The sequence below is a fragment of the Stegodyphus dumicola genome, chromosome 1 (assembly GCF_044657685.1).
Source record: "Stegodyphus dumicola isolate Sdum_Otavi_A_Nest chromosome 1, ASM4465768v1".
NCBI classification, from domain to species: Eukaryota; Metazoa; Arthropoda; class Arachnida; order Araneae; family Eresidae; genus Stegodyphus; species Stegodyphus dumicola.
The window spans coordinates 36,729,123-36,754,725 of NC_140768.1; the positions used below are offsets into that span (position 1 = coordinate 36,729,123).

The window sequence follows — 25,603 nt, forward strand, 5'->3', positions numbered from 1 at the left end:
CGGTATTAACAACAGACTTCATTTTGCTTCAAGAACTGAAGCAGCATTTGCGTAATTCACATTACGGAAGCGATGATGATCTGAAAGATACTATTCGGAAATGGTATAAAATAACGAAATTTTTTTTTTAATTTACGATTTCAAATAAAAAACATTCAAACAGTGACGAAACATTTATTCTTTCTGCAGGAATTCAACGCTTACTGTATTAAAAGTACAGTACTGATCACTGCATTAAAAGCATCGAAGATTACTTTATTGGAAGCATCGCGAGAATGCAATGGATCACTGCGTTAAAAGCATCGAAGTCGAGAGGAATAATACGGGAACTGAGAAAGTAATTTCAAACATTTTATCTGGTACAAGTTCCCTATATTTAAAATTTAACAAATGATCTGCCTGTAGGCGAGGCAACAGTTCGCTACCAAATTATTTATAATGTGGTGGGCAAAGGGAAGCTCTAATAAACTTTATTTATCTTGCCTAAGGCCGCATAAAATGACATCGCGCAACTAATACGCGATGATTTTATGATGGGATTTAAACAATGACAGATTTCTCTGCCTCATTTGCCTTAACTGGACAGCAAAATTTTAACTTAAAATTAAATTTTATAATTACAGAATAAAAGATGTGTATAGAAACCAATTAAATCTTATTACTTACCACAGTAAGGGTATGTTAATGTTGTGTTGAGATAGAATTTCCGAGGAACTGTAGTAATACCAGTAAAATTTCGCCTATTGGTATAATATTCGTGATTCATTCCCATAACTGCGCAGTTGGATCCATTTCTGTAACATGACGTACACTTGCCAGATGCGAAGCTCTCATAATCTGGGCATTGTACTCCTATAATTTCACACTTTTTGGGATTAATTGATGCTTTGTAATATTGTACGGCTTGCATATGACTACACACTCTGGGCACCAAAGATATAGTAGCTAGAAGGAAAAAAAATATCTTATAAATCAAGGATTTTCATTGTGAAATCAAAAGGTTACTTATTAAGAAGTATAATTCTTTCAGTTTAAGCAATGAATATTACGAAGAACCGCTCAATGCTTAGTTAACCTTTTGAGGCCGGGAATTTGGTAGCAGTAAAAGCTACCAAAGGACGGGGAATCTTGAACCGAATGCCTTTCCCCCCTTTAAGAAATCACCTCCTATTTGCAATAAAGATTCTTGTGGGTAGTTTAATGGATTCTCAGAGGGGTGCATCTATGTCGCAAAAGGAAGACCTTTGAAAGAGATAAGTGGTTAAAACCCTAGGGACGTCAAATTTGACATTTCACCCCACTTTTCAGAGTGGAAAATGGGGGAAAAAGACATGGCCACTAAAGTGGACAACCCCGTCTTTTCAAAGAGAGGACTCTATGGCCACTATAATGGCCATCCCGTCTTCAAAAGGTTAAAGAAGTACCATGTATGTTCGTTACTAAACAGGATTGAATTTTTCAGAAGATATATTGTTGACTTTGACTTATTTTTACCTTTTTGTTATTTTTAAATTAGTGTTAGTGTTATATTTAAGTTATTTAGGCTAAGTTATTTGTATTATGATTATGTTATATAGAATGTCTGGTTTACGTAAATCACACCCTTCAACGTATGCAATCAATCAATATTAGCTTTCTCACTATGCTTTCTGGACACTGCAGATCATCCTACTAAATTTAGACGGTTTAGATCAACAGCTGTGTTATATTTCTACAAATGTCAATAATTTTCAAAAATGTTAAAATCAATTTCGTGGCTAAAAGACTGATCTTGCCAGAAATTGGAATCTTTAATAAATGAGTCTTAGCCATCTTTAAATTTTCTTCCTTCCATTTTCTTAGTAATACTCCTTAAATTAAGACTTTTGGAGGTATTACACTTGGTTTGTGTATAAATGCTCTCATACTAACGATCGTAGGAGCTCTTCAGGAAGTATCGGCGCACATGTCGTTTAGTTCTAACATGATTTCTTCATCTCACATGTCGCTTAGTTCTAACATGATGTGAGCAATTTTGTGAATGTTTTCTGTATCTTGGAAAATCGTAAAACGAATTTTGCTTACTTCAGTGCCATTTTCTTTTCAAAATCTCAACTTGCAGACTTTAATTTCTTTTTAAAGGTACCAAAGCCATATTTTTGCGAGCACAAAGTGGTGTAAAGAACGCTCCTGAACTCTACTAGAAAGACCTATGATGCTCTTGACTAGAGAGAACGTCGTTAGCAAACTCCTCACACTACGAGTCCTATAATTCAATTTAACACCTTATTTAAAGAACTGTGAATGGCAACGACTTAACTGAGTAATACGCATGCGTAAAGAGAAGAGACTTCTGTTCGGACGCCTGTCAGAGGAGTTTGGGAAGCTCCGCCAGCGAGCTGAGGTGTGGAGAGTAAATTTGTCCAGTGATGACGAGTGCTATCTTCTTTAACGTCTCTGATCGTGTCACCAACTCGGAAATGTACTCAAGTTTTCTAAATGTATTAATTAAATGTTGTATCTGTGGTATGTGCTGAAATTAAAGTGATGCACCACCAATACCAGTGTTGATTCGTTTTCACTGAAGCATCCACGACGTCACAGTGGTCAGTTCCAAATCTTGTTAAGAATATAGCGTATCTGACTTGAGGTTTGAAAACTAATGGTATTTTAAAAGCCTTTTTGGAAATTAAAATTTTTCTAAACATTTTTTTAATGCACTGTCGTCAGAATAAACTAATTTTGTGCTTATTTCTTCCAGTTTTTCAAATAAAGTTTTGATTACAAAGAAGCATTTTCTCAATTTGGAATAATTTTATCTTGTTATATTGTGCATCTTTAAGAACAGTTTATTCCCCCTCCCTTTTTTTTTTTTTTTGTTTTTTTTTTTTTTTTGTTTTTGTTTTTAAAGCAAAGTGCATTATTTAATATTTGCACTTAATCAGAAGTGGAAGATAACGCATTGTTTATGGCTTTCTATGACTAATGCATCTACAAACAATACTGAGTTCACATTTTGACGATTTCCGGCTTTTAGCAATATTTTGATTTCAAACTTGAAATGTGTGTGAGACGAAGGCTTTTTCTCCTTAGCTGTATCATTTGTCATACAAGAGAAATAATTTTTAGTCCAAAAAATAGTTTTCTTGTTAAATTTTAATATGAATTAAAAATAAAATTTAAAAAAAATGATAAAGTTGTAGGGTTTATATTTATTTTAACTAACATTTATTTTAAGTTTAAACTATCTTTCCTGTCAAGCCTTACTTTCCCCTGGAATTGCCAATGCCAGAGTATGTAAATTTTAGTAGAACGCGCAAGGATTCAAATTGTCAGCGGAAGTAATCCGAGTTAAATAGAAGGGAAACGAGTTCGAAAGTGTGCTTTCTTGCTTCACGAGCGTGGAGGTGGCTAGTTAGAAATTGAAGAACCACGCGTTTCGGCCTGTGTGCTTGCCTCGGCAGATTGTTAATCTTTCAACGTAATATTCAGAAGTTTGTTGAATTATCAGCGGTATTTTAGAACGCGGTGAGGTTAATTGCGTTTAGAGAGTCTCGTAGTTAGTCACTTGTTACTATTCTTTTCTTAGTTTCTTATTTTTATTTTACCGCCGGGTCGGCGTAGTTTGTGAGCGTCAAGAGCATGCATTTGTAATTTCTAAAGTTGAATAAAAAGGGATTTAAACTCTTCTCGAGACTTTGTCTACTTTGCAGTTCTTCTTACTTTGCAGTCACCACTACTGTTGCGTGCAGGTTGGAAGCGCGCAACATTACAAAGGAATCCCCACCCCCCAAAAATAATTTGTAATTTATGTTACTGTTTTAAACTTTATAAAAAGTACCTCTCAGAGTTTTATTTTTTCTTTTCGATTAGGGTAGCATTTTAGTTAATTAAATGGTTTGTTATTTAGGTTGGTTTACCTGCTTACTTGTTTGCTTATCAATTAATTAGTTTCTTTGTTTATGACGAACAAAAAGTTAAATTTTGAACCATTCTACTTGACAATTTTCTTGAAATTTTGCATAGATAAGTGCTTACAATGGCGATATAACATTTCATAGCTATCTTCAAAATCCAATATAGATATATAGATAGATTTTAATTCAATGTGGAAATTTCATCACTTAACTTTGCTTAATGAGCATAATAAGAGAATTCGACCTTGGTGCTAAAGGATGGATCAGGAAATAAGCTTCCAAATAATCTTTCTTCAGAATCCGTTGTGTAATCTATTTGAGTTTCAGTGATTTTTTTTTTTTTTTTTTTCTAAAATCGGTCGATGTGTTGCTAGCAACCGATTTGATTTGGTTTAATCAGTTATGGCATTTTCCTCTCCTAATGGATGATTTTGTAAGAGAAACTGGTTTGTACACTCTACCCCAAAAGTTTAAAGACTCAAGTAAATTACATGCTTATGAAAAACAGAAATGTATAAAATTACCAAATTAGTATACATTTATTTGAAACACATGTGCCTCCCATTCAAGTAAATATTTAACAAAAATATCAATTTGTTGTCTAGAAAAAATAAATAAAAAAAAAAAAAGTGTGTCCCAAAAGTTTATAGGCAAATGAAATTTTATGTAAATTTGTTAGCAACAATCATGATGGGGGAACTTGAGCCTTTTATATGATAATGCCCTCATTCAAATCTCCAATTTAAGAAAGAAAATGATCATTTGAACTGCGTTTAAATGTTCCTAAAAATACGCCTTTTCCTGAAGCTGAATTCTAAATCTGAAACTGCGTGGGGTCTGTTAAAGAAATTTCGAAACTTCTGAATCGATCTGTAAGTATGGTTTATCGTGTAACATCTCGTAAGACGCCACATCAGCCAAAACCATGGTTGGGAAAACCCCAAGTGACGGAGCGTCGCAGCGATGCGCAGACACAAACAATGGCTTCGACACAGAAAAAGTCGGTTTGCCAAATTACAAGGGTTTGTAGATTGCAAATATCTAAAAACACCGTTCATAGGCGAATAAAGAACCTGGTTATATGATTCACGCTAAACATGGTTCGATCTTTGGCGCTTTCGAAGCTTCACAAATGAATGAGATTGCAATGGGTCTGTAACAGCATCGTAATTATAAAAAATGGCTCGCTGTAATTTTCAGTGATAAAAAAAAAAAAAAAAAAAAAAATCTGAAATGTTTCAGATTTTAAATTACGTCCAAAGGGGCGTTTTTTTAACATTTTGTGTGTTACCTTTCTTTATTAAATATCATGTTCCTCGCACTTAAACCATGAGATCCAGTGCAACAGCAATATCGCAAAATAGTTTTAAAACGAGCATATCTTAGAATTTCCGATACAGAGATAAAAATGTTTTTTCTGCACAACGTTGCCATTGCTCGCTTTGAAATCCTTGACTTTGTTAATCAAAAATTCGTCAAAGTTTTAAAAAATAGGAAATCGATCCTAAAACAAACTTCAAATTTCAAATTTGGTCTTCCACATGCTCATATTCGTTGGAGGATTACGTTATTCAAAATTCGATGACTCTATGTACCGTTATTTTATGACAATGTGAGAAATATACATACATTTACGCAGATTTTCATTATTTAATTTCTTCAAATATAATGCAGGACTCTAACATTTTATGGCAACAGTTTGAAAAGTGAACCGACATTTATCCGTCCGACGCAAAATGCCAAAACGAAACTAATAGTCCTTCGGGATTCAAATCCCTTTGGACTGAAAAAAGCCTCGGAGCTATTTTTAGTAGGACACTGAAAGAGGATCTGTTATCGTATGAGCAGCTTTCGGTTTCAACGGGCAAGTGGGTTTTACCACTGAGATGGTACGCAAGATTTGTCTAATTACATACAAACACTAAGAGACCATCTTAGCCATTTGCAGAAAACATTGGAAGTCAAACTTGTGTAAACCAGCATGACAATGTTCCAATTCATACTTCTAATGCTACAAAAAATTACTTAGACGTGGAAAATGTCGCTTTTCTTGAGTCGCCACCAATAAGCCGCAATCTTATCCCGATCGAGAATGTGTGGGGTATTATGTCTCGGAGAGTTTACAAAAATGGAAGGCACTTTTCTTCCGTGAATACTTTAAAAGCAGCCATCGAGAGTGCATGGTACAATCTGGAACCAGAGTTATTACAAAACTTAGTTCTCCAGATTCGGAAATGCATACTCGACGTTATACAGAATAATGGAGCTACTTTGGAGTATTAAGTAATTTGAAATTTGATCATAAGTTGTTAAAATATTAATATTCTATCAACTTTTCGGACACATATTCTTCCGCATTTTTATTTTTTTCTAAAACATAGGTAGCCATTATCTATATTTACTGGGATGCAAATCGCATGTGAGGTAAATAAACAGTCTTATTTGGTGTTTGTGTTCCTTTCAACTTTTCTAAAACACATAATATAGTACATGATTCTATAAACTTTTGGGACAGAGTGTATTTCACGTTGCATATGAGGAAAACCAATGTAGCAGCTCCATTCGCGGGAATTTGAGTCTGGATTGAATATCAGTGTTGGCGGCTATTATCCACTCGGTCGTTGGTAATTTTTAGTAATCGTGTCTGCTAATAGTAATCGGCGTGTTGCTGATATTGAAATATTTTGAAATAAAACAGTCAAAGTAAAATTTATATGAATTAAATGTAATCTAACACTATTGAAAGATTCAGAAAGAAAGATGACATTACTTACTTCGTCATTACACTGAAGAGAAAGAATAATTTTCGTACCATTTAGAAATTACGTTACTTTTCCATACCCTACCTCCTCTATGGGTTAAAATGAAATATACATATATACAGGGTTTCAGTTACGTACAATAAAAGTATTTTTCTTTCATACTACTCTTGCTATATTTACTAAAAAGAAACGGCGCGCTATAAAAATATGTATTAAGACATCATTAAAAAATTGTATGGAACATTAAAACTAATCGCAAAGAAATCACATATGCAAGAATGATTTGATTCAGTTCTCCTAAATTTCCACTAATTTGATTACGGATTCGCACATTTAACAGTTCACGATTTCATTTTTTGTCATCTATGATTAAAAATGCTGTGAGAGCTAAAAATAAATTACCTTTTAGTGCATTTATTAACACCATGCAAATTAAAGATTTTTTGTATTACTAAAGCATTTGGATTTTAGTTCTCTACTTAAATGTTTCAGTGCTGCGGAGAATCAAAATGTTTACAGAAACTGCAAGTCTTCATGCTGATCAGCGTACTCCTTAGAACGGATGGATAAGAACCTTGCGTGGATTATCTGCGTGCTAACGGATGGATAAGAAACCTTGCGTGGATTATCTGCGTGCTCGATATAGCATTTATAGCAAAATTTTAGGGAATAAGAAGAAAAATAATGTATTATTGTTATAGACTTCTCCTTGAAAAGGGTAAGGCTCCCTTTCTGTACCTTTTTAGTGTTTGATGAAAAGAGTGTCATACTATTATTTGAGGGATTTTAAAATTACAACTTCCTAAACTCTTCTCTGAACACTAAAGCTCTTTAACGGACTGCACTTGCTTTGTATTTTAAATTCTACAATATCTTTTTCAAGTTAATGAAACAGTGATTTCGAAGTTATACGTCATCACTGTATCTCTGTTATAACAGTTACAAAGAAGAGCCCATTACTAATTTTCGAAAAAATTTATATTTATATTACTGAGCAATAAACAAAAATATTAAAAATAATAGTTTCTTACTAGTGACTCCAATCGATTAACTATTTAGTTTGGACAATCAGTTATTTCAGAAAAGAATTATTTATTTTCATTCAGGACGTGTCTTATGAAATTACTTTGATTGCTTTGCAAAAGATTATAGATTAAAAAATAATGTTTTGTGCCTCTGTGTTTTACAAACGTTTACTGATGAAAGATTTTGCCCAATTTTCTTGATTTCAAATGCGATTAAATTACAAATAAATAAATAACTAAATAATAAATAAAGTAATAATAAAAAATTTTTTAACATGTTTTTGTTATTCATGTTTAATAACAGTTTACAAACATGAATGCTACGAAAGGACTCAAAAAGTATGTTCTCAATATCTGATGATTTTTAATTTCTTGTACGAAGTAAAGGAAGTATTGTAATCCCGAAAAGTTTCAGGTATCATATTTCAATGAAAATATTCATTTCAATTGCTCTGGAAACCATCTGAACGTTGTTTTTGGGTGACATCCGTATGTACGAACAGAATAAAGCATTATTTTTGCCAAAAAGATTTGTAGAATGGATTTAAAATGGATTCAAAAGAGATTTTCCGTGACGTCTGTACGTACGTACACACGTATGTATGTATCTTGCATTAACTCAAGAACGAGTAGCCGTAGAACGTTGAAATGTTGTATAGGGGACTTCTATAACATGAAGTTGTGCACCTCCCTTTTCCGTTGTAATTGGCTGCACCAATCATATATATATATATATACCTGGCTCCGTGAACTCAGTTTTTTTATTCTTATATGTTGGTAAATTGTGCATTTTTTTGCTTTAAAAATGAATGACTTACGTTGTTCTTATATTACGGTTAATGTTTTCATGCCTTTAGTTAATATATATGCAACGGTTGTAGAATTAACAACAGTTTAAAAGTTTAAATGGAGAGTTAAGCCTAACGAAACGCCATTTGTTTACAGTTGAAATCCAGTAGAATAGTGAATTAAATCAGTTTTTGCACCTTCAGTGTCTTTTTGTCGAGTGGGACCAAAAGTAAACTTTCAGTTTTTTGCACCAAAACATCTGGATTCTTATTGATCTAATTGCTTGTTTTGGTGTAGAAAGTCTAATTTTAATTGTAAGAATTGTTTTTTTTAACTGTTTTAACTGTATCTGGTGTTTCATGTTTTTCTACATTTAAAAATTTTTTAATGGACATGTTTCAAGTTTTTATGTCTTTTTGCCTTTCCATGAAGTGAGAACTGAACTAGTTGAACGAGAAATATATCTCTAATGAAATTTGAGGAAATAAGTTTAAATGAAATGGAAAAAATATGTATAATTTAATAGGCAGTACAAGGAAGTCATGTTATGCCCTCATCAGATTTTTTTACTTTATATTTTCTTTTAAAAAGTTACCATGTTGTTTAAGGTAGATCATTTTTTTAAAAAACTTAGAAAGATGTAACTTTCACGTACAAATTTAGTATACATTTCATTTATACTTGAAACCAGACAGAAAAGAATATAGGAATAAATAAGATACCACTTATCTCAAAATAACAGAAAGGCTGATTAAATATCCTAAAAACAATCGATATTTTTTATATATCTTTCAGAGGCCCAGTTGATAAAATCTGTAAATGCTGTTAAAATTTCTAGTCCAGTGTAAATATATGTAATGATAAATATTATCTTATCAGTTTCTCATGCGTCAATTGTTATCGAAAATATTTCTTAGAAAGAGCAAATTCGTAGAAAAAAATATTTTTTACTTTCGTTTAAGAAAATTGTAACACATTTTTTCAGAACAAAATGAAAGAAAGCTAAAATTCGTAAAAAAAAAAAACTACTTTAAATTAGAATTATAATTTAAAGCTGCGTTCACAAGTAAAAAAGGAAAAGCTGATTTTGAGTTAACATTTGAATCTAGTACATCTTTTGTGCAAAGAATACTGCTTTACCACTGAGGTATTGAGACCTCGAGTAAATCCTATTACACCCAGAGATTTTCCCCTTAATCTTGGTCAATTGCTTATTGCAAAATATAGTTACGAAATGTACAGGAGCGGTAAGATGGCTTCCCCGCAAAGCAGTTTTAGGGTTGCCATAAAATGGCAAGGGAAAACAAAGTTGCAGTATTTGGCGATAAATCGCCCATTTGGCGACAAAATTTGAGATATACCATGGACGGATGGAGAATCTTCTGGAAAGAATTCTTACCGGTTTAGCCTAGAATGTTCTCGAACACAAGCCGAAAGCTATATAAACCCTGCTGGTCCGCAGTCAGTTAGTATCGAGTGTGTGTGTGTGACTCGTCTAGAGTGCGAGTTAGTATCGAGTTGGTGTCTCGTCTAGCGAGTCAATCGAGTTGACAGCCGGGCAGCGAGTGCCGAGTGGGTCGTCGAGTGCACCGAAGGAGTCTGTTTGTGTATCGCAGTTAGTGCATCGTCGAGAGAGCGTGTTGAGCTCCAGGAACGAATGAACCGAAGAGTCGGGAGCTGTGCTCGTGTGTCGTCGAGTGCATCGCGAGTTGTAGCAAGGAGAGTCTCGAGAGTACGTGGAATTCCGAAAACGACCAAGCAGAGTCGGTAGCTGTACTCCGGAAACAGAGTCGGGTGCTTTGCAGGAAGCTGTCTCCACCGTGATAGCCTGATAACCTGAAGGCTGTGTCGCTGATCGTGTCAGCGTGTTTATAGTAGTTCATCGACGACTGTAAAACGTGTTTTGGAGCTGTCCTGACAATATTGGCCAATAAAGTGTGTTTCGATACTTCATCAAGTGTCGTCGTTATTCACTCCAAATCCACACAAACTCCGTACGAACGTGAAGGAAGAAAATAACGTAACAACTGGTGTCAGAAAAGAAAAGAAAAAACGCAACAATATGCTAAAGAGTGCGCATTTCAGTCCGAGTACTTTCCTGGAGGATTTTTCTAAAGAAACTATTTAGAATATGACATTACGCATAGAGAAAATTGCAAAAACCTCATGCAACCAACCTGGCACGAACTTATTAGGGTTTAACGGTTTTTAACTCCTCGACTATTTGTAAGTTTGATTACATCTTAAGGTAATGATTCACTGAGTAATTGTGCGTTCTATAAATAATTCTTTTGGAATGAGATATACACCACCTAGGACCATTGCTGCTTTTTGCTACTTGACGCAATCTTTGCTGTTAAATTCTCCGCATGGTGCCTTTAAAATTTTGTCACTTTAAATTCTGCCCCCAAATACGATCACAACGACTGAAACGACTCTGACGCCGGCTCTAGTACCATTCGCGGCAGCGTCGGCAGAGAAGCCCTCTACTCTTGCATAGGTACTATCAAAGTCCTCTGCCACTGTTAAAACGTAAAATTCAGTAGCAGGGAGTTAGCTGCCAGATGTGGACAGATCATTACAGATTAGCAGAATTTGTTATTTTTTTCATGATACACCATTACACATGCAAAAACTGCTAACATTTCCTTTTTTCACATTGACTGAGTTATTTTTAGCCCAAAGGAGCAATTTGCCATGAAGGACTATTAATTTCGTTTTAGCATTTTGCGTTGAAAACCAGAAACGGCGAATCACTTTTCAGATTGTTGCCACCAAATATTAGAGACGTGTATTATATTTAAAGCAATTAAATAATGAAGAATCTTCATGAATGTATGTATGTTTCTCGCACTGTGATAAAACGGCGGTACCTAGAAACATCAAAACTTGAATAACGTAATGTTCCATAGAATATGGGCATGTGGAAGCCCTAATTTGAAATTTTAAATTTGTTTTATTATCGATTTCATATTTTGTAACACTTCAGCGAAGTTTTGATTAACAAACTAAACGCTTTCAAAGCAAGCAATGGCAATACTGTGAGGAAAAAAAAATTAATCTCCAGCGCGCCAGGCTCTGTATCGGAAATTCTAAAGATATGCTCATTTTTTAAAATTAATTTGCGATATTGCTGTTGAACTGAATTTTATAGTTTGAGTACGTAGAACATAATATTTAATAAATAAAGGTAAAAACGTTAGAAAAACGCTTCTTTGGACGTAATTTAAAATCTGGCACCTTTTTATATTTTACTTTTTTTGTCTAAATTAAGAAAAAAAAAAAAAAAAAAAAAAAACACACACACACACACACACGAGGGGAAAGGAAAAGGATTTTTAAAGGAAGTTTTTAGAGACGCAGCTCTCATATTTACATCACATGTGAATGTAAATACAGACAACATTTCGAGGTCAGATCAGTTCACTCAAGAATACAATAAGCCGTAAAATGAGTAGATCTTGCATGCGATATTATATATTGATTTTACCCGTTTGAAGTACACACGAAGGAAATCTTTTCACTGCGCATGAATCTCATTCTACAGTTTTCATTGATCTAGCAGCTTAAATATACATACGATAGTTCCATAAAAGTGAATACTGGAGAGCATGTATGAAATGAATAGGTTTTATGGCAATTTCAACGATGAAACTGTTTAATTTGTAAATAAAACTATTAATAAGAAATATTAACGTTCCTTTCATAAATATTAGCTTTAACTGTATAATTCTGATTTACCTTGGAAATAAAAGTGGCAGAAACTATAACATCTTCTGTTCAGGAATTCTTGTTATTACAGCAAAATATGCTCAGTGCTCCTAAGATGATTGCATAAAATTCCGATTTTTTTACCTCTCCTATTATTTGTATCAAATTCTAGTTACAAAATAGCAGAGCAAATTAATATTTTAGCACAAATTCTGTTTTGATATTGAAGATCTTTCTTAACATCAGCTTTGCCCACTAATGAGATTTCTATGCTTATTGTTTTACTCTTGAACATGGTTACTGAAACGACATAGATGAATTGCTTCTAAGAAATTTGTCCTTCTTACAACATTAATATAAAAATTATCTAAGCATATTTACCATACAGGTGCAGGTAAAAGCGAGCGAGACATTCATTACAGAATCGAACAGGTATTGTCTCAGCGATGTAACCATGGAATAGGTCAGAACCTCTTCCATAGTGCTGCATGAATGTGTGTCTTCACTGGTGGTGTTTGTTTGGTGGTTATTGGTTGGCGGTTAGTGTTAACTGCTTAGGGTGACTATTTAGGATACATATAATCCACTGGGAGTGACCATACAAGAAATACATATTTACCATACAAGAAATCCAGCGCTAAGTAGGATTTAAGGATTTGCAGCCTACAACTGTCTTGTTTTATGCCTCCATTGGGATAGAAGTCAGCATGACCCAAGGGATTGATATCACCAATAGCTTCACCTACAGGAAGAGTTTTGCATTAGTTAATGAGGTTATTGTAGTAATGAAGTTTATTCTCTGAAAATAAACAAGATACTTATTATTATTACTTTATTAATTTCATAGAACCAGGTAAAAATATTGGCAAACATGCTAGCATGAGCGTTATAAATTGTGAAAGCTTATTTACTAGATTATTCTAAATAAAATGGTCGATGAAAGGTATGGAGAACTTTGCTCGCTGAAGGTCTACGGTTTATGCAAATTTTTGATGAAAGATTCGCGAAAATAAGGGTGATATAACAAATTTAGCTATCAGCAAATCGTAATAAAAAAGTAATTGATAGAAAGAGAAAAGACAATTCCCAAATGAACTATACGGCATTCATTTGCAAAATTTTGATTCCAATATAATGAAGCTGAAAAATGAGCCTTGTTGCTGCCGCGTTTCTTTAACAGTCCTACTATGTTAAGTTAATATGTTCTTTAACAGTCCTACTATGTTAACTTTTATTGACTTGAACCTATGCCAAATTATTTTTAAAGGCTCACAGAAGCTGAATATCTCATATTCAATTACTTCCTGCCGTTTGGCACTAACACATGAGGTAGAAAATTTTTGATTAATAAGTTCCGCCCGAATTCGCGGGTCGGAAGAAGGCAAAGCTAAAAAATACTCTTCTCTTTTCGCTTGACTAGACAAAAGCAAGCGATTTTCCTCAACGTTACGCTCTTGCTGATCAAAAGGGGATCTTACGCGACCTATCTACGAAATGATTGGAATAATGGGAGCTTCAAGAAATACTCAGAAGACGCATTCTCTGCTTTTGTTTGTTTTATTTATGCATGCATCTTTTAATGTTTTAGTTAACTTACTTCTGTAAGCCCCGTGTTGTACATCTGTATTGAACGGGGAGTCTATGTTTTCAAATAAAAAACAAAAATCACTAAAAGAACACATTCGAGCCATTTAGAAGGGTTAACCCATTAAGGCAAAGCACACGCGAGGGCTATCTAAAGAAAAGAAGCATTTGTGACGGTCATTTTAAAGGGAATGGCTTGCATTCATGTTACACATGACAGAAATCACGAAACTTCACGTAGCTAGCTCATTCGTTAAAATTCAAGTATTAATACTTATTTAACAATAGATAGTTCTGAGCCTAAAGAAGAAACTAAACAATTAGATATGGTATAATTTAAAAGCACGGATATTTTCTCACAGATTTATCCTTCCCAATACTAAAATTAAAAAATTTATATTTAGTAACATTTTTCTGGAATCTCCAGAAAAATTCCAGCACAATCCTTTAGATATGCTGAAAAAATTTTCAGTTTGTAGTAAATGTTAACAAATACAGCCAGGAATATAATTAATTGTATTACGTGTCAGATTATTTGAAGTTATGTATTTTTTAGCATCACATCAGACAGAAAACTAAAGGATGGCATCAGTCATCGAAGATAAACTTTTCTTGAAGATATGAATTAACCATTAAAATAAACAATATTAACCACAAAGCATATATATTATTGCTAATTATAAATTAAATTATTAAGCCCGTTTCCTTACCAACTTCTGTTCCAGCATTTGTATGGATGACATCCACGAGATTTGCATCTGTTGAATCTAGCCTTTCATCCTTAGATTTGTTTTGAAAAGGTGCCATTGCAGGATCTAGAGCTGTTTCGAAAATAAATTTATGAGAATTTAATTACAACCGCATTTTTGAAATTAAAACTTACTACGAGTAACTTTAGCGGCAACTTACTTCTGATTATAAAATGTGTGATTTCTTAGATTATTTTTCCTTCAAATTACTTTACAGACAATAAATAAAGTAACCAACAGAATGTGACAACTAGAATTATTTAAAATAAATTAAATGATAATTTAATTATGAGTTATTTATGATTAGCCGCTTCTTCATAAAAATTCAACCTTTTTGAACCACAAATACGCTGATTTTTTTTTTAGTCAGTGCTTTTTAGAACATAGACCTGACCAATTTTCTAACAGCACTCGATTCACTAACAGCACAAATAAGAAACTGGATAACTTCGGAAGTTTAGTGATCCTAAGCAATCTTCAAATAATGTAGGCTCAAAAGGGATGACAGTTGATATACAAAACAGAATCTTGATTATCAGACCTCTCCAGTAACTCTACTACCAAAAAAAAAGGGGACAAGGACCGTGATGTATTTTAGTCAAGATGCTATCAGGCCAATAGGTTACTACAAAAGAGTAAAAATGTTGCTAAAAATGTTCATCCTATGGACTGGATAAACATTTGTAGCCAATCAAGTGAGAACTCAGAGCAAATTATTCACGATTCTTGGGCACTTATCGTTGAGACAACAGAAAATTCAAAATATCAATAAAGCAGAAAACGGCACAAAGCAAAACAAAAACAATCAGACTTGATGAACTAATAATTAAGCCCTAAAACGTTTTTTTTTTTTTTTTTTTTTTTTTTTTTTTTTTTTTTATGACGGGCACTAGCCATTTTAGCCTTTGGCCAATACTAAAACCAGAAGCGATGGTAATTTTACTACAGAGGTACCTAACAGGCGGCCACCGTTACCTCTTACAAAGGAGCAGACAATTTTACATCCATGCATTCCCCGGGATTCGAACCAGAGCCATTCGGTACTGCAGAATCACTAACCACTTTCCCTTCTGGGCGGCAGCTCTAAAGCTAAGGACACAGCGTTCCAAGCTAAGGGAAAGTGTAGAAATGTATACCAGGAGCACTGAAACATTGGCAACTGGAGTTGAAGATAATTCAATTCGAGGAACATAAAATTTTCATGCTTTGTCACACAAATGAGGATTTGGATCATCAGATTACAAACAATTGAAGAAGAAAAGCAAAATAACTAATTAGTCAGTGAAATTCCACTGAAAATATTTTTGACTTGCATGAAACACTTTATTAATATCATAAGTCATCATACATTCTAAAATCACGATGACAATAATGGCCGTGCAGAATAGCGTGAATGCGGAGTACAAGATATACACTGCTTTTTGAAAAGTACGAGGAGAAAGTAGACTTATATCTGGTCTTTCTTTCTTTCTTTTTCTTTTTTCCAGCAAATAAATAGGAAAATGTTTTGGAGATTTACAGCAATAAAAAAAATAACAGACATCATATGAGAGATGTCATCATATGACAGATGATTGATCATTAATTTATTATATGTTATTACATACACAGGGACACGAAAAAGGATTTATTTCAAAAATTGATTTAAAATGTACTGAGGTGTTAGCTCACGAATACTTGCGAAATTCCTATACCGGCAGTAGTAGAAATGTAAAGATAAATACTTTGTTTTTTTGTGACTGTTTATGCATAACATGAATAAAATATATATGTAATCAAAAATTTATGCATAAAATGCATAAAATCAACCGCAAAACATATTCTGCTACTGGAATAATTCTTCAGTCTTATTGCTGGCACTGTGCTTTCGTGCATTTGCACGAAATACCATATTAAGCATGTCATCCTCATCTATTTTTATCAAGAATACAGCATGAAATACATAACAGCGCGCAAAGTATCTGTTTAACATCTGGTTGTGTTTGCCGTTCTGTTTATGATTAAGCCGTTTGGTCAAAAGCTGGCTACAGTTAAGTTTTATGGTGCGGTAAAAATTATGTGCATTTTTGCAAATCTGCGAAATGCTGATGACCCTAATAACCAGCCATAATTCAAGCGTCCGCATATTTTGATGTTGCCTATTATTATTAAGCATATACGAATCACAATTAAACGAACATGCTTTCATATAAAGCAATCAGGTTTTGCTTTTTAAGTGGTTATTGCTTCAATTTTCAATTTTTATTTTTCACTGCGTTCATTATTCATTTGTTCAAATTTTAGATGCACTTCCTAGATTCGCTTATGAATACACATAGTTTTGTTTCAACCAGAAATCTAACGAGGATCTTTCTCTTTTATCAGAGGAATTTGAAAACTATAAGAATAGCTGAATACGTTTCTTGTTAATTCTTTCAATCTTTTAAATCCATTAAATGGTTTTCGACATTTTAAAAAAATATTTATCTTTGTAAAGTGGGACTGCAACAGTTATGTACAAGTTTAAACACAGGAAAATGTTTTCTTCAAAACTTTCATAATGGTTTTGCGAATATATTTACTCAAGGATCAGATTAAACATTTTGCTCGAGTTTTTTTAAGAGATACTATAAACTTGATATAACTATTTAATACGAGTTTTGATATTACCCTTGGAGTAATTGAGTACATTTAAAGTAATTCCTTCATCCTGTTATTTCTTTTAAGCTGAGTTTTGCAATAAACAAACATATTACACCTAACCCAGTCCAATATCTTTGAAATTTCTTACGTAATACAAGAGATTAGAAATTTTTTTCTTTCAAATATTAGTAATCGCTTATATCAAGATCTGTTCAATTCCCCAGGTGTTTATCTCAAGTGGATGTTTGTTCTGAACGAGAGCTTGAGAGGAAGCACATATGTTCCAGAACAGTGATAAAGGATAAATGGTAAATTAAAAACCGAGCTAATAATTAAAACTAAATTTAATAATAATACTAGCGGGCAAGCACACCAGATAACTGCTGCGACCAATGCAAAATTTATAAGTTTTACGCACACCTGAGAAGAAAGTGAATAAAAACATTTCAATATGAATGAAATCAGTTCATTCTTTCCAAGCAACAATCAATTCGTAAATAATGTTCTTGTTGCCAAACCAGGAAACAAAATCTTTAAACATTTCAAGTTAATAGGTATACGTATGACGTCATGATTCAAATTTAGTGTAATATAACAGCTTTTCCTCAATATCAATGAACGGATTAATGTGGCAATAACATACCGTGACGATTATCCTAACCTGAAACAAAAAAGTCGAAAACAACAGCTATTTATTTAAAATGATGACATTAACCAAAAATTTTCGACATGCAATGATAACACATGCAGTCGCGTAACCTCAGAATAAGACCTTATATAATAATAATAATATATTTAATGTTTGGCAATGCTATTTTATTTCATATTTTGTAAAACTTACAAATTTTTTATTAACAAACTCTACGATTTGAAAGCGACCAGTGGCAACACTTTTCGAAATAAAGCAGATTTTTATCTCCAGCGAAGGAGATTATTTCCACTTCAGTTCAAAAATTAGCATTTTCAGGTGTATTGGTGGTGTATTTAATTATGGCAAAGCACACTACGGCTATCTGCCTAAAGGGGAGGGATGCCTTCGTGGAGGATTTTCTAAGGGAAATTGGCTCGTATACACGTTACATATGGGGCAAACCACGAAAACACCCATGCAGCCAGCCTGTTCGCGGGATTTGAACCTCGGACCGAACTACCAGTGTTCAGCGACTTTACCGTTCGGCCGTTGGTGGACCAGCATTTTCAGAGTATTTAATTAATATCACATCTGATTAAAGTCGTATGAAGATGAATGAGAATGGTCGAAATGGCCTCCCACGAAGTTTTTTGGGTTATCTATCTCGAAACTCAAGTCCCGAAGAAGATGATGACACAAACAGAGGCGCACAAATTTTAATAGTATAGATTTCAGAATAACAGCCTGATACAATTATTTTTTGTATTCTAATCACTTTTCATTCTTTTTGAAAATGGTAAAGTAATCGCTTTAAAAATTACAATCATCAAACAATTTTTCGAAAAGTGTAAGATAATCATTTCTTGATGATCCCAAAGGTCGACTGGGCTAAAAGATAACAATGCATTTAATTGCTAACAAATTAAAGCTGTAATATATAGATAGATTTATTATAACTAATTTTATAAGTATATTTCATAAAGTATCTTTATTACGAATACATTTTACACTCACGTTTGTGAAAATTGCAACACCAAGAAGGAATCGTCATAATTGAATGCAATTTAATACACAGTTGAGTGGTAGTGGTACAAATAAATGATTAAATGTTCAAAGCAAACAAACAAGAACAAGAGATCAGAATCAGTATTTTGTGTGGCCACCACGCGCCGCAATAAGTGCTGCTACACGACGTGGCATGGAGTCAAACAAAGTTTGAATGTCTGACTGAGGAAGAGCATTCCATATCGTTTGTACGCGTACCCAAAGTTCGTCTGCAGACGCAACAGGACGAGGATCACGAGCAAGACGCCGACCAATGACATCCCACACATGTTCAATTGGCGACATATCCGGGGAACACGCAGGCCAAGGAAGAAGCTGTACCTGCTGCGCTGCAAAGAAGGATTTAACAATCCGAGCAGTATGAGGGCGGGCATTGTCCTGTTGAAATACAGCGCCTGGCAAGCTTTAAAGGAAGGGAACAGCTTCGGGCTGTAGAACTTCACGGATATACCGGTTGCTGTTCAGATTGCCCACAATTCGTAGCAATTGAGATCGTCTATGATATGCTATGGCGCCCCAGACCATAACTCCGGGTATTCGTCCACTGTGGCGTTCGATAATGCACTCCGGAAGGTGGCGTTCACCGGCATAGCGTCTGACACGAATGCGGCCATCATGGTACCACAAATTAAAGCGGGATTCGTCAGAAAACATGACATGCTGCCAATCAGCACGCCAGTCTCTATGCTGATTGGCCCATTGTAGCCGCAGGCGGGGATGGTCGTGCGTTAGGGGGATCCTGTATAAAGGAGTCCGTGTGCGCAGTCCACACTGCAGCAGACGTCTACGAATTGATGAAGCACACAATGAAACACCTGTAGCTATTGACCACAGTGCTGCCAATTGTCTAGAGGAAGCTGTACGGTCCGTCAGCGCCATGCGGACCAGGTGTCTATCATCGCGAGCTGACGTCACATTTCGGGGTCCACTCCCGGATTTCCGAGTTGTCCGACACTCGTCCGTCCACTGCTTCCAAACGCGCATCACTGTTCTGCTGTTACGCTGCACACGAGAGGCTACTGCACGATACGACAATCCAGCCTCACGAAGGCCGATGATTCTCCCTCGTTCAAACTCTGTAAGTTGTTCAAATCTCGCTCTCTTTCGTCGACGAGGCATAAGTACAGATTGAGTTAACGTTTACCACTAGCAGATAACCACTGATAACCATACACGCCTCGCTACAGCCGTCTACTTATTCGGATCCATCAGCCGTTCAGAGGGCGCTGCTCAGCATACGCATGCGCTACGGATTTGCAATTCTAATCATTTGCATATCATGCGCTACTTTGCATTTCCTGAAAATTTCAGCTCACTCGCGTAAGTCCTTCATGGTGTTGCAATTTTCACAAACGTGAGTGTATGAAATCAAATCGCATCAAGTTTTCATGCTAAATCAACACCACGTGACTTTCTTGTACAGCCTATTAAATTATACACATTTTCGCTGCGCTTCATTTAAACGTATTCCCTTTTATTATTCAAACACCATTAGCCTATCTCGAAAGGCAAACTGAAAGTAAAAAAATTGCAAATTTTGAAATTAAATATGCCGCTCAATTTTTGTGGTACGGAATTAAACATCTTCTAATTTTATTTTTTCGTAAGAAGTATTAAATTTCCTAAGTACAGGAACCGGACGATTGCATTAAAAGTTAGGTTTCGTTATTCATAGAAAATTATTATTATTATTTATTTTTAATTTGACATTGCCAGAACATGAATAGTTTGCTCATTTAAAACATTTCTGTATTTGGAAGTATATGATTAGGATCAAAGATTGCAAACATAAAGCCTGGTAAGGGGTTTTAAGCTAAGTAAGGGGGGCTATCTATATGTCGACACTCATTAATCATCCCAGTTTAACGTTTTAAATACTAATCTCTTGGAAAGTTCTGTTTGAAACGTTAAATAAAAGGTGTTTAATAATTTATTAGTATTCTTTTTGTTTTTGTATCATTCTTTAATTTAATTGCTTACACCGATTTTTAATAACGAAAGATTGGTTTACAACTCAGGCTTTTTTTTTTTTTTTTTTTTTCCCCACTTCCACCTCCACTTACAAATTTTTCCTCATATAGGATTATCTATTAAAAATAATTTCTTTTTGAATTAAAACTATATATTGTGTTAGGAATTTTGTACATACGTAGATGATTTAGTGTGTGAAATTGTTGTATTACTTTTCTATAATGTAACATGAAAATATAAAAGATCAAAGCTTGCCGGAAAAGTAAGAATATAGGGGCAAGTCTATTTAACATTGAGTAAAAGGCTATCTCGGGAATTTGGCCAGATATCGCCAAGTTGGCAACGGTTTTGGCACCAAATTTGGCACGAAATCGCCAGAAGTCTAGAAACCTAGCGACCATTCGGTGGCATTTTGGTTCGATCCCTATATCGCCGAAACCTATGTAATGTAATGTGATGAACGAGTGTGCTGCAAGACTCCTGGCCGATAATAATCGGCCTCATGGTTAACACAGCATACCCAACACACCGTAATATATTGTTACGTTATTTTCTTCCTTCACGTTCGTACGGGGTTCGTGAAGTTGTTACGGGGTTCGTAGATTTGAAGTGAATAACGACGACACTTTATGAAGTATCAAAACGCACTTTATTTAGCTAGTACTAATCAGGACAGCTCCAAAATCACGTTACAGGCGTCGAAGAACTACTATAAACACGCTGACACAATCAGCGACACAGCCTTCAGGTTATCAGACTATCACGGTGGAGACAGCTTCACTGCAAAGCACCAGAGTACAGTTTCCGACTCTGCTCCGTCGTTCTCGGAACTCCACGTACTCTCGAGACTCTCCAAGCTACAACTCGCGATGTACTCGACGACACGCAGAGCACAGCTCCCGACTCTTCGGTTCAGTCGTTCCTGGAACTTAACACACTCTCTCGACGATGCACTAACCTCGATACACTAACAGGCTCTTCGATGCACTCGACGACCCACTCGGCAATCGCTGGCCGGCTGTCAACTCGATCGTCTTCACACGGATTGACTTTTGTACATACGTAGATGATTTAGTATGTGAAATTGTTGTATTACTTTTCTATAATGTAACATGAAAATATAAAAGATCAAAGCTTAACGGAAAAGTAAGAATACAAGGGCAAGTCTATTTAACATTGAGTAAAAGGCTATCTCGGTAATTTGGCCAGATATCGCCAAGTTGGCAACGGTTTCGGCACCAAATTTGGCACGAAATCGCCATGATACACTCTCTCGATGAGAAACGCGCACTAACTGCCTGCGGAACAGCAGGGTTTATATAGCTTTTGGCTTGTGTTCGGGACCATTCTGGGCTAAACCGGTACGAATTCGTTCCATAAGGTTCTCCAACCGTCCATGGTATACCGCCAATTTTGTCGCCAAATGGGCGATTTCTCGCCAAATGTGGCAACTTTACCCTCTTTTGCCATGTTATGGCAACCCTAAAACTGCTTTGCGGGGAAGCTACCTTACCGCGCCTTAACATTTCGCAACAATATAATGTAATTCGAATACTCTGATTGATTTTAGATGATTTGTAACCGTAATCGGCTTATCTTCCAGTAATTTCAAGAAGCAGAAAATACTAGAAATACCTCAGCGGCCGTGCGGAAACTGTATAAGACCGGAGTCAGCATTTGATAGTAATATTCTACATTGAAGCTTTCTCATGTTTGGATGCACTCATGTTTTTCAGCACGAGGCCTACTGTGGAAGCATCTAAAATTGCAGGGAAATAACTGCTTTCTGCATAAATATATGCGTATCAAGGTATGCTAGCAGTATAGTTGTTGTTGTGGCTGATAGTTCAGCGTGAATCGAAGTATTGTGATATCTCGGAGTTAGCTTCGCTTTTTAGATGCGTTTTGCTTGCGTTTCGTTAGCGTCTTTAGTAGTTTGAAGTGTAATTAATGATTGTACTCTGCGATACTCTGAACACTTGCTGTGTGCATTCAATCTATTACGAACGCAACGATATATATATATATATATGTAATATTGTGGCAGTCGGGCACATGAATGAAACTTGGCAATCTGGTTACATCAGAATTACGGGCATTGTTGTAGCTGAGTGTAAGGCGGCATCCAATGGCGACACAGCAGGATTTAAATTTATAGCTCCATATCTTTATTCAATTTAAATGGCAGATCATTATTCTTTAATAAACAAGATTAACTTTAAATTCACTGCGTCATAGTATTCGAAAAAGGGAGGCAGATGAAAAGAGCAGCAGCATAGGTCTTAACCCTTTGCGGCACAGTGTGTCCTGTCTGGACACACCTAAAAATTTTCTTCTGTATGCACTGAAAAACTGAATGAAAAAGGATTTATAGGTTACTATAGGTTACTCTGAACCTTCTTTATTCATAGTAGATGGCAGCTCAACACAAACCAGTCCATATATTTTAGCCATGTTTAGTTTTTTAAGACCCCTATTTTTCAAAGAAATCTTCCAGATTTGTTTTAGAGTATAAAAGGAATTGTTTGAAAAGAAATTTCTATGTTATTTTTTTGGCTGTATGCTAATATCCGTATTCTATATTAGTTTTAAATTTTTATCTTGAAATCTTGCCTAAAATCAAACGGCGAACCCTAGATGTGCCCAGAACGGGCCCGCCGATAATCTAGGACAACTGAAAGTCTGTATTCTTTGTTTCTCCGCATCTCATCGGTCAGTTCATTGACAGCAATGCTCGATTCAGCATTCTTTTCGAAGCTCTATTCAATCAGTGCGCCACTTTGGGCACATCCACAGAATTAAAATGATAAGTGCTATCTTCACGAAATTTTACTTGTGTACTCATCTAGGCCTAATTAGACTGCCTACTTTTTTTTTTTTAAATCAAATCTCTGACTTTAAAAGGTAGCGTGCCGGAAAGAGTTAAGAGCAGCAGAGGGAGAAAGCGGTCTCTGACGCAAAATGGCGCGAATTCTTCATTTATAGAAGCGGTTACGTAATATGCTCGAATGATCTCGAAAATACTGGCCTAGTGAGAAAATCCTGAAATTGCGGAAAGTTAATTAGAGGTTGCTTGTTCGCATAGAGCAAAGCCATCATATTTTTATATTTTACATATATATATATATATATATATATATATATATAAGTGTGTGTGTGTGTGTGTGTGTGTGTGTGTGTGTAAGATATAACAAAATAAGATAGCTGCTTTAAAAAATAATTGCCGACCTCAAAATTAACATCCCAAATTTGGTGCTCTTCCCCCAACTTCGAGATTTTTCTATGTTATGTAACGCTGCTTGAAAAAGGCAACTAAAACTAATATTAACCAATCATAGCTTGCCTTTAGAATCGCACCGACTCTGGCAGTCTTTCTTCTTCTGCTAACTTCCAACCTTGCTAAAATCTCACCGCTTTGCTTCTCCGTCTAAAATGCCTGCGTCGTAATTTTAAGAACCAATGTACATAGCAATCTATCATATTTCATTATGATTGAATCATAGAAATGTTTCGGATTTCATTATGATTGGATCTATGGAGATGATTCTATATGCTACGTGGAAATAAAGACTGGAAGTTCATGTTTTGTTGTCTTCATCTGTAAGCCTTAACCCTCAGTCACGACGACTGCAAGCTGATTCCTCTTCTATGCTTCCGGAATTATTACACACACATATATATATATATGTAATGATTTCAAAAATGCGTAGATCAAAACACTGGAACTTTTACAGCTTACGATATTGCGTAGATGGCGGAGAAGACCGTAGTTGCTGAAGGTAGGGCTGAGTGGAAAAGCATGATGACGCATTTATCACAACATATCTTGAAAAATCACAATCTTTATTTTTTTTAAGTATATCAAATCATCCTTTTTTCAGACAAGATGTTTCCTAATTATATTTGAATACAGAAGTTGCATTTTGAAGTACGGCGTCATTTTAAGCAAGTTAGCAGCAGCATACATAAAACGCGTTTAGCCGGCAGGAGAGCTTATGCGAAAAAGGGAGAGTATCATAGAACTTCAGATGAAGAAGGGTGGGAATCGGAAAAGTTTCAGTTCAGAGTTTTGGTTTACAATTAATTTGATTGGACAAGAGGCATCTGCATCAAAACGCTACGTAAGATAGAAAAATCTGGAACCTGTGAGAATTTAATGGCAGATAACCAAATTCAGAATGTTAATTTTGAGGTCGCCAATTATTTTTTTGAAACAGCTATCATATTTTGTTATTTCTTACATATATATTTGGTTCTGTAGATTACAATAAGAAAGCGAGGTGCACAACTAGATGTTACAGCAGTCCCACTTACGACATTTCAATGTTCTGGGGCTAATCGTTTCTGAGTTATGCAAGATACATACACACAAACTTACATACGTACGTAAGTATGTACTGCAATGAAAATGTCCCTTTTGATTGCACTTTAAATCCATTTTAATACCCGTTTTGGAAAAAATAGTAATTTGTCAGAGTCGTAGCTAGGGTTTTCAGCGCCCAGGGACAACTGAAGATTTCGCGCCCCCTACTGCTTGCCAAGAATGGAAAACATTTAATTCTAAAATGTCGTAACATCAGTTTGGCGCAACTTGGATTCTGCGCTCGGGGACAGATGCCCCCCTCTAGTTACGCCCCTGTACTGTGTTCTGCCCATAAATACAACTCTTGTGACGGGACAACTTCCGTCCTACGGTACATTGCCAATCGGAATTAAGCGCCGTCCCGCCAACTTATTCATCTACAATGTTACGACCCCACGGCCCAGGAGAAGGCGAGACAGTACCAGTACGATCCCT

General features: G+C 35.2%; 1 protein-coding gene across 2 annotated transcripts in view; it reads right to left on the reverse strand.

Moving 5' to 3' along the window:
- The window catches only part of LOC118181952 (inactive pancreatic lipase-related protein 1-like), a 42,923-nt gene that overhangs the window by 2,378 nt on the left and 14,942 nt on the right, over positions 1-25,603 (reverse strand). For both annotated transcript variants that reach the window (XM_035351195.2, XM_035351196.2), the window contains exons 5-7: positions 14,478-14,588; positions 12,803-12,925; positions 667-945 (exon numbers count right to left, since the gene is read on the reverse strand). In XM_035351195.2, the coding sequence (XP_035207086.1) occupies positions 667-945; positions 12,803-12,925; positions 14,478-14,588 (513 nt within the window). The remainder of the gene's footprint in view (positions 1-666; positions 946-12,802; positions 12,926-14,477; positions 14,589-25,603) is intronic.